This window comes from Triticum aestivum, chromosome 7A (genome assembly GCF_018294505.1).
Source record: "Triticum aestivum cultivar Chinese Spring chromosome 7A, IWGSC CS RefSeq v2.1, whole genome shotgun sequence".
NCBI classification, from domain to species: Eukaryota; Viridiplantae; Streptophyta; class Magnoliopsida; order Poales; family Poaceae; genus Triticum; species Triticum aestivum.
The window spans coordinates 725622356-725632745 of record NC_057812.1 but is presented as its reverse complement, the minus strand read 5'-3'; the positions used below and the strand labels follow the sequence as shown (position 1 = coordinate 725632745).

Genomic DNA, 10390 nt, shown 5'->3' with positions numbered 1-10390 from the left:
TATGATACTAACATATGATACTATGCATTACAGATGTAGTATGATAGACTAGTATCATATGCATGATACTAGTATATGATACTCTCCGTTACAACCAGCCTTAGCCGGGAGTTTGATGCTCCAGTCTCGATGGGAACATGACATGACACTTTGGAACCTGGTCTGACAAGTGGACGTCCCTAATAGGATGCGGGTCAGACTAGCTACAATGAGGAGTAACTTAGACTAGTAACATATGCATGTTACTAGTCTATGTTACTATCTCCACAATGAAAAGTAACATATGTGTGGTATCATGCAACACTTCATTTATTATGTCATACTTATTTTATTTTGATATGTATGATGTTACTACCTATGTTGTGACGGGCCAGTGTTGTTGATACCACTGACGGGTTGTGTGTAGCCCATCACTGATATGTGACCATGGACGACCTACTGTTACTGTAGCAGTTATCCTACGACCTGATTGCAACAATATTTCTTTTTTCCTGTCATGGCATGCATCAATTAACTCAATTAGTTGCCTATCAGTCCGAGGTTAACGACAAGATTGCACATATATCTCATACTCTCATGTCCATCCGTCGCTCTGCATCTCATGTGCATTTGGGACAGGTAAATTTGAGTGGCATATAACCAAGGGCCGTGGTGTGTGGAATTAACCAAGGACCGTTGCTCTGCATCTTTCATGATATATCGATCGGTCACATGTTCCGCGCAAGACTCCACTGCTGCATGTGTCCGTGCGTGCTCGCGTACGTGCAAGCTGCGTGCCGCCTACCCTCTGCTCTCCGCCGGTCGCCGTCACAGAGATCATCAGATCTCCGAGTGTGCGTCGTCTCGCGCGCTGCATCCGTCCATCCATCCATCCATTGTCCTCATCGTACACCACTATCATGCTCTCATATGGCTAAGATAGATGACATGGTACCCACTCATCCATCGGGAGTAACATGTCGGGGCTTTTCTTCCTGTCATGGCATGGTATCAAATTCATCTTGCATCCTATCAATGTGAGTGAGGTTACTGACAAGACGGGGGGAGACATGCACGTATGGCCCTCCGTTTCATGCCATGCATCTAATTCCATATGTATTTATTCTCTCACGTACGCTATCCAAAGGACTGATAATACTGTAGTAGCTATCCAAATTAATCTTGTCCGATGGTTCGCCATCTGAAAGCCAAAGCAAAATATCACATGGACGCAGCTCTCACCCCTTCGAGGCGCGTATCTATCAGCGGATGGATTCGCGACCGGTCGCCGTCGCCGGGTGCGCCGGCGGCATCGTTCGTACGAACGGGCCTCTGGTCGCATCCATCCATCCACTGTCCGCCCGTCTGTACACCGGCAATAATTGGCGCATGGGTGGCCCGTAATGCATCAGGCAGATGGTACACCGACATGCCGCCCGTGAATGTAATAGGCATATATGGCAGATTTGGAAAGACAAATTACTCTTCTGATTAATTTGAATCCCTCGGTAAGTTGATCTCTCCCAACGAACACACAAATCAAATCTCCAATGCCAGAGATCGACTCGTATTTTGGCTCAACTCAAGATCGACTCAAGAGAAATGAGCCGAGTATAAAGACTTTATGTAGCTCGATCAAGAAATGAGCTGATCTTGAGCATACACTGGCTCGTTCGGTTTTAGCTCGATAGCATATAATTATATTAAATAATTTTGATATATAAAAATAAATCAAATTTCTTTTACCATATAGGTAGCCAAAAAAATTATTACCATACATGTTTTGTACGATTTTTCTCCATTTTACCTACTATAAAAATGGAACCTTAATAAAATGCTGAGAAATTTAGCCCCATTATATGGTCAGACATGTGTTTAAATATCATGTTGTTTCGGCCAAAGTTTGAGAGCAGACCCACCTTCGTTTTCTTATGTAGCTAGTTCATCCATGATATCATTGCTATTAAGTACTCCCTCCGTCCGTTGTAACTACTAAAACTTGATAGGACCTATGATATCATGGTGTGCCCTCATTTCATCTTTTAATTTCAATTTACTATATCTTTTGAATCAAAAGTCTATATTAAGTTTTGTTTGCATATTTTTGTTTGTTGTGACAAGAACTTTTGAACAAGACCACTCTTGAGTATATTTTGACAACTTGAAAAACACTCCTAGTTTCAACATTCAAACTTGATAGTCATAACATTAAATTTTCCCGACTTTCATCAAGTTTATATGCTTTTAAGGTTTTATGGTTCTGGGCTTAGAGCTTAGTGTTTAGGGTTTAAGTTTTAGTTTTGAAACCTACCAAATCTATCATAGGTCGCTTGTTTTGCTCTACGATTCGTAAATTCATTGGATTCCGCATGAGGGCACACCATGTTTTGAGTTTTTGTTTCTGAAACTTGCAATTTTTTCGTTCACTCGTACCAAGTTTCAACGGTTGAAACTTAATGAAATTTTCAAAACTCACCACAGTGCATTCAAAGTGGATGTTATTTGAAAGCCCTCGTCACAAGTGTTGGAGCTAAATCCGGCAGATCTCAGGTAGGGGGTCTAGATCTGGTAGGCTTGGCTAGATGGTAACAAGAGCTAGGCACGGTGTTTACCCAAGTTCGGGCCCTCTCGAGGAGATAAAACCCTATGTCCTGCTTTGATTGTATTATTGTGGATGGGGTACAAAGTACATGTGATGTACCGCGAGATTGTATGTCAATGAGTACGTCCCTCTAAGGCCCTGACACCTCGGTTTATATAGATAACAGAGGTGCCTAGGGTTACACATAAGTCGGTTGCGTCGAGGGGCAAACATGCCAGAGACTACCTCTAAATCTTGGAGTATGCGCCAAGTCTTTGGGTCATTCCTTGGCGTTCTTGGGTTAGACAAACGAGGCCCATCGGTTGATGATCTTAGAGGGGTCCTCGGCCCAGCCCAAAGAGTCGGTAACCGACATGCCAAGCACCCCCTAATGTAGGACTCAATCAACAAGCAACATGAATCTACAAATGAAAATTAAATTGTACTTATCGTTCACAAGATATAGAAGATTCAAATATGAAAGTCAAAAGAGAAAGCATGGAAGGTGGCATGGGGAAACAGCCAAAAGTTGTGCGCATGGACCCCATCTAAAGTAATTACGAGTCAAAGCACATGAGCAAAGCAGTCTTGGAGTCACGAGGCAATCGGGCCGCAAATCTGCGTGCTCCCACACCTTGGTGCTACAAATCCCCTCCCAATACTAGCTTAACCCTACAATAGAGTGTATCACTCAAACTATCTTTTATTCCTACAAAAGAGTGCATCACTCAAACTATCTTAACCCTAGACGCAACCCAATGCCAGCTATGCCCTTGCACTCACGCCATTGCCGGTCGGCCTCGCCTCTGGTACCCTATGGGCCTTGAAGATGTGGCGGATCCCAATTCCTGGCTGGCAGGAGCTCCCATTCATTTTTTTGTTAAGTTTAGTGTCTTTTCTAGGGTGATGAGGTGCTGGCGGCATGCTATAGTTAGAATAATTTCGTTCATGCTATGTCTCCGCTTGGGTGGTGTGTTTAATTGGCAACGGTGGAGGGCGCATGAAGGTTATGTTTCATTAGATTTGGTTGGATCATGCAGTGTGTATTGATGCAATCGTAGTTGTGTGCGAGGTTTGTGAAGTTGTGCCGATGAGAGATGGTTGTTTCTTCATCGTTGTCGAGGTTGTTTGTGTTCCTCCTCCTCTTTCGTACCGTGAGGGTGGTTGGTGGTCTGTTGTGTATGGGTAGATTCCTAGTTCATTCTTTCTCTTTGACCTAGGTCACGCCCTCCAGGACGGTTCAAATCCAATGCTGGCGACTACCTTGGTAGGCTTTGACGGAAGTTGATGAGTTTATATCTTCGTTCTGCGGGTGTTGCTATGGAAATGCGAGGAGGGAGTGCGGTAAAAGGAGAAGACGGCGAGGTTGAGGAGGGTGCTTTGTGTGGAATTGTGTACAATTTCTTGTTTATGTAGGGGCTTGTTTATAATGTACAGAATAGTTGTCATATCCTAGCCCCAACCCGCTGCTATGTATTCCTTAATTTTCTTAGATATACATATACAATAAAATGATTGCCAGTTTTTTGGTCTCACAGTGATGAGCAATTTCATCGCTAATTTGTTTATCGGGGTTAGTCAACGTACTGCTTGCCTGCCACCAGATGAAACCTACAGTCTCAAAATCACGCGCACTGTCATCATCAAACAATAAAAACAACACGAAACTCTTTCGCACAAACTTCTTTTATTCTAGGATAAAAAAAATACAATCATTTATCATCAACTACATACGCGGACCTGGCTAAGCACGTAGCCACTCGACAGCACAGCTAGCCGCCCAGTCGTCGGTGTTGTTGATACCATTGACGGGTTGTGTGTAGCCCGTCAGTGATATATGACCACGGACGACCATTTCCATAACAATGTTTCTACGGCCTGATTGCAACTTGCAAGGATATATATCTCTCTTTGTTGAGTGAATAGCATAAAACTATCATAATTCACGTTAAGGTTTCAAAAAACTCTTATATTTTTATTTGTGACTGATAACTATCAAAATCGGCGTTGACTGTTTCAAAAAACCCCAAATCTCCCGTTGCTAAGAAATTAAACGGGTTTATGACAGATCGGGCACACACCTAAACAAACCGTCTGTTTGACTGTTGGTTTGAACGTTAACTAACATGTGGGCTCCAAATGTCAGTGTCTCTTACTCTTTAACAAAAGAAATCTCATGTCATTTTTTCTTCAACCCTTGGTTCTTTTACAAATTTAAAAATACGCCCTTATTTTTACAGAATAACCCCTATAATCATTTAGAAAAGGCAACCGGGTCCCTCAATCATTAAAAAAGCAATCTGGCCCAGAAAATCCCATTGGCCATCCCCATGCTCCTCCCTGGCCATGTCATCGCTGCGCACCAAGTCGCCGACTGGGACCTGGCGGTGCTAGCGTGATCTGGCATAGGCAGCGCAGCCGAGGGCTGCTACCTCCTCACCCGATCCGGCCCTCCACCATCGTGCGGGAGGTCGTGCTCCGGCCAGAGGGGTGCCGCCATGTGCCATGGAGGGCGCACTACCCACCTCCGATACCCGGCGCGCAGAGGGGTCGGCCACATTCGTTGCCCGCCTCCGCGGAGAGGCCGGCCACACCGCCATCACCTCGAGTGGCGCCGCCATGAATCGAGCCCGTCGCCCCCGTGGAGGTCCGCCTCCGTGCCGAGGCTGGCCACACCGCCACCACCTCGAGCCGACGCCGCCATCGACCAACGCGTCGAGCTGCTCCCTGTGTTGCCTGTTCCCCCAACCTGTCCGGCGCCGTTCCTCATGGTGGGCGTGGGCGAGTGGCCTCACCTCAGGGACCTGATTGCTTGAAGAGCGGGGGGATTTAAGATTTTTTTTTGCAAATGAGACACTGACATGTGGGTCCCACATGTTAGTTAACGATCAAACAAACAGTCCAGCTGACGGTTTGTTTAGGTGTGGGCTCGACGTGTCATAAACCGGTTTAAATTCTTAGCAACAGACGATTTGGGTTTTTTGAAACAACTGACGCCGATTTTGGTAGTTATCAGTCACAAACAAAATTTTGGTACTTCCTCTGCATCGGTGTATAAGGTGTGTCCGTAGTTCTAGGTCATCGATTTGACTAATCAAATATGTGTTATATTTCACCAAAAGTATATCATTGAATTCCCAAGAGGATGTAGTTTCTAAACATATATTTTTCATCACATATAATACATATTTAGCTAGTTAAATTGTCAACCTAGAACTACACGCATGCCCTATACACTGAGACGGAGGAAGTAGTTTTTTGGAACCCTAACGCGAATTGTGGTAGTTTTATGTTATTCACTCCTCTTTCTTATATCATGTCGTGGCATGGCATCAATTTACTCAATTTGCTGTCTATCAGTCCGAGGTTAAGGACAGGATTGCCCATAGATCTCATGGCCATCCGTTGTGGCTCTGCATATGATTTCATTTTCATTTCACACGTGCTCTAAAAAAATCTCTTCAGCTTCCCATGTTTCAGACGTGTCAACATACTATTACCATCGCGCACGGTGTGATAGATCGGCCGATCGCCGGGGTGGCATCATACGCCGGTCGCATCTATCCTCCAAGATGAAACCTAGAACTGCAAGCAATATATAATTACATAGATAATCGTCCATTATTAACTGGCACTGTCAGGAGAAATCTACACACGCAACTCTCTGTCGATCTCACAAAGCTCTTTCTTTAAGGATAATAGAGTAAAAAATGTATGATCAACTGTTAACTACATAGGGAGACCCGGCTGAGCAGGTAGCCGTTCGACAGCACAGCTACGCAGCCGCATCACCGAGTGGGTTTAGCCAACTGCCTGCCTTCAAAAAATCAGTACAGCATCCCTTTCTTATCATCACATTTTTGTCGAGATAATACACAAAAAATGAAAAATGAAAACAACTACTCCCTCTGTAAAAAATAATATAAGAGAGTTGAGATCACTACAGTAGGAGTAATGATTAACAATTAATTAATCACATGGAGTCCTAGTCTTAGAGAGTAGAGAGACCTAGCTAGCTAATTAATCAGGTAGGCATTCGACAGCTCAGCCAGGCAGCTGCATCAGCCAGCGAGTATATATTTGTAGTTGTACCCATCACCCTTCTCACAATCTTACAGCCCAGCTAGCTAAGCTAGTGGAGCATTGGTCCCTGAGAGCCAGCACAGCTAGCACACCAGCAGCGGCATGATATATATGGGAGCAAAAGCTGGATAGATAGATATGTGGATACGTGGATCAAGCATCTTAGTTTAGCTTAACCCAGCACTCACGCAGCACAAAAAAAGCAGCACCACCACTAGTTGTTTCTTCGTGGTGTCAATTGCTCAGCTCGATCGATCGAGGTGTCTTGAATCCCGGCTGCCATGGCGAACTACCGGCTCGGCGGCGGTGGCAACGGGCACTACGAGATGGCGGCAGCAGCGGCTGCGGCGTGGAGGGAGCCGGAGAGCCCGCAGCTGAGCCTCATGAGTGGGTGCAGCTCCCTCTTCTCCATCTCCGGCCTGCGCGACGATGACGCCGACCTCCACCTCCTCACCGGCGCGCGCTCGCTGCCGTCCACGCCGGTCTCGTTCGGCGGGTTTCCTGGCGGCGATGAGGTCGACATGGAGCTGCGGCAGGGCGGCGGGAGCAGCGGCGAGGACCCGAGGACCATCCGGATGATGCGGAACAGGGAGTCCGCGCTGCGCTCAAGGGCCAGGAAGAGGGTACGTACACGAATACGCACATTCCTTCATATATACGTATAAAATTGCAGAAGGAAGTCTATCATTAGCTCAAATTTTGATATTTTTTTTTGGTTTCAAAATATACTCCTCTGTAAAGAAATATAAGAGCGTTTACTCAAGGTAAACCAAGGTAAAATTATGACTATGTTACACGAAGAGATTCACTAGTCCCTTTTTTTAAAAGAAAATGAGGATTCACTGGCTAGAAATGTTTGAATTCGCATGGGAACTTGTCAACTTCGGAAAAAGAACACTATGTAAATCAGATTTTGTAGCGAAAGATAAGTGTCACCGGAGAAACTCTCAACTAGTGACTAAGTTTGGTCAATGTGTTAAAAGGCAACCCGAAAGACAAATGGAATGTGGCATCTCTTTCTGTCTCGCATCATGTTGCATTCATGCAAATATTTTTTGGTCAACATGGGCTAAAAATATATATCTCTCTCTTCCGTGATTAGTGCTCTACTTCACCTAATACAGAATCTTGATTTCAATATAAACCCCAGTAGGCCCTAGAAAATATAGCTTTAAGAAAACAAGTGAGTCCGTCGACCTAATCCAACTCTAGCAAAGGAACAACAGAAGGAACAATATACATCTTCCTGGACGGCATATAAATCCTTTGCATCTTGGAAGTTTGTGATCAGCTGGATATAGACACCAATACATAAATTTCCAGGTTGTTACAAGAGAAAAAGTAACTAAACTCAGTGATTTGGAGTTTGTGACCAGCTCAAACCAAATCAGCAATACACAAATATCCAAGTTGTTACAAGATTAAAGTAACTAAGATAGTTATTTCTCTGTAAAGTGCTCATAGTAGTTGGACACAATTTCTCATTCTTTTATACTTGTGCGAATCATCAAGTCTGTTCGGACGATATGCAAACGGTGACAGAAAAAAAGATTTTTCTCGGCCAAAAGAGAAATAGCAAAACCGAACTTGAAGTATTACTGGTTCCACGTTAAAAAAAGTATTGCTGGTTATTTGGTGTTTATGAGAAGCAGGATGGACATAGCAGGCTCTGTTTGCCATTATATGGTGGACTTTCAAACCCACTTGTTTGTTAATATGATTGTTAGTTGAAAAGCATCATCTTTGATTAAGATGTATAAACAACATACCTTCACTAAATTTATTATTAAGAAAACCCCTAACCAACTATATTCCGCAGCACAGTTCAGCAAGAACATCACCGTAGACATCGATAGACCGATGTCAGTTGAGCTGCTGACATCCATCCAACTAACTGCTCCAAATTAACTTTGTCTTCATGTGCTCATGATTTCGTTGACAAGACTTTGCAGAAGATAACTACTCCAAATGAACCAATAATGCTCTATGGCTTTCTCTCACGCATGTTCTTATCTGAAGTGCTAGCTAGTGCGGCACAAGTAGGCATACACCTGAAATCAAACCACAATTGCCCGCAGGAGCAATAGTATTCTACAAGATTTGCAAGCTATTAGCAGAATTAGCACTGATTAGTGAAGTAACTAATGTGCTTGCAGGCATATGTGGAGGAACTCGAGAAGGAGGTTCGACGTCTGGTGGATGACAACCTCAAGCTGAAGAAACAGTGCAAAGAGGTACCCACACAGCACTTAACCAATTATTACTCCCTCCATCCCACAATGTAAGACGTTTTCACAAGCTACATTGCGGGACGGAGGGAGTAGTTAATTTCTGGACACTGCCAAATTGTAATCTATGAAACTGTAGAAAATTACCTCACCTGTGCAACTCAAAAGTGATCTTCTCCTGCTTCTCATTTATCTGCTTAGAGACGCTTATTTTATAAGTTTTCCATAACCGCTGCAACATATTACATCCAAATGCTTCTTCAGTTAGCAACATATAATCTCCATTGATTCTGTAATCTGACCACACTTAATTGCCCTTTGATTCTGTAATCTGATCGGCAGCTGAAGCGGGAAGTGGCCGCCCTGACCCTGCCCACCAAGAGCTCTCTCCGGAGAACCTCGTCCACCCAGTTCTGAAAGGGGATCAGACGGCCCAAGACGCAGAGCAGAAGTGCATTTTGGCAGTACAAATTTAGGAGAAAATTAATCAAACCTGTGAAAATTTCGTCTACAGTGTGTGTGTAAACCTATGTACATGATCGATCCAAACCTATAAATGCTCTTGGGCCTTTTTGTGCGTGTCTCTAAAAAAAAGAAACGGAATTTCATTGGTAGAGAATTAACTTTTTGTGTTTTTGTTCAGATTAACCTATCTTGCCACTTTTCCCTAGTGCTTTGCTGGGATAAAGTGTGTTCTGTCAGCAAGACAGCAACCACCATTTCAAACTGAGGCAATGCCCGGATGGTTAGGACATGATAATAAGTCCTGACCCATGGAGTTTGAGCCTACGTGGTCGCAACATTTGGTTGACGCACCACTCTCCTTAACCCTAAGACCAGAGGAGTTCTCCCTTGTCACGTTTGAAGAATTTTATTGCTCTTTTGGCCTCTTTATTTATTTTATTATTATTTATTACCATCCTGATATGCTTTCTTAGTTATTTTCATAGTATTGTTGGTATTGTCACTGGACAACTGCATTTCACTCGGATAACATTTTCTTTAGTTGGACAGTTGTTAAATGGTACAATAAGTGTAGTGTTCTGTTTAAAATTGAGCAAGAAAAAGGTGGGTGCAAGGTGCTCATTCCATTTTGGAATGTGATGGAAGGACTCTCTGAATGGCTATCATGTTATCCCGGCGCCCGCCTTACCACATTTGTGCGCTCAGCACACTTTAAATGATAGCGGAAGGAAGGACTTTTTTGCACGTAACAATTAACAAATAGAGCATGTTGCAATTCACACCGCCTCATTCAGTATTGTTTTCGGAGATCATCTTTAAATTTGTTACTGTTTATTGGCACAGAACAACGGGTAGTTCAAGCCATGCTTCACACCTTGTACTGATTTGCTATTATTATGTGTACTTTCTTGTTGAGCATCAGAAATGGTGACGACTGAGTATTAGGTTTATCAATCATGAATCACCAAAATGTAAAAAGAAAGTGATACTAGGAAGAACGGTGCTATGCGTACAACAAACCTACGTACCAGGGGTGCATGAGTCTGAGTCCGCT

At 43.7% G+C, this 10390-nt stretch overlaps 1 protein-coding gene across 1 annotated transcript; it reads left to right on the top strand.

Annotated features, from left to right (window-relative positions):
• Positions 1-6656: 6656 nt before the first annotated feature.
• On the top strand, positions 6657-9876 carry LOC123147102 (protein FD). Its single transcript, XM_044566341.1, has 3 exons — positions 6657-7266; positions 8800-8877; positions 9214-9876. Exons 1-3 carry the CDS (start codon positions 6925-6927, stop codon positions 9286-9288), a joined length of 495 nt encoding a protein of 164 aa, XP_044422276.1. The 5' UTR covers positions 6657-6924; the 3' UTR covers positions 9289-9876.
• The last annotated feature ends 514 nt before the right edge of the window (positions 9877-10390 follow it).

Bases quoted from the DNA above. Each gene is read 5' to 3' on its own strand.
- LOC123147102 (XM_044566341.1), top strand. From the start codon at position 6,925: ATGGCGAACTACCGGCTCGGCGGCGGTGGCAACGGGCACTACGAGATG. The intron at 7,267-8,799 runs GTACGTACACGA...ATGTGCTTGCAG, and splicing joins GCTCAAGGGCCAGGAAGAGG to GCATATGTGGAGGAACTCGA. The intron at 8,878-9,213 runs GTACCCACACAG...TCTGATCGGCAG, and splicing joins TGAAGAAACAGTGCAAAGAG to CTGAAGCGGGAAGTGGCCGC.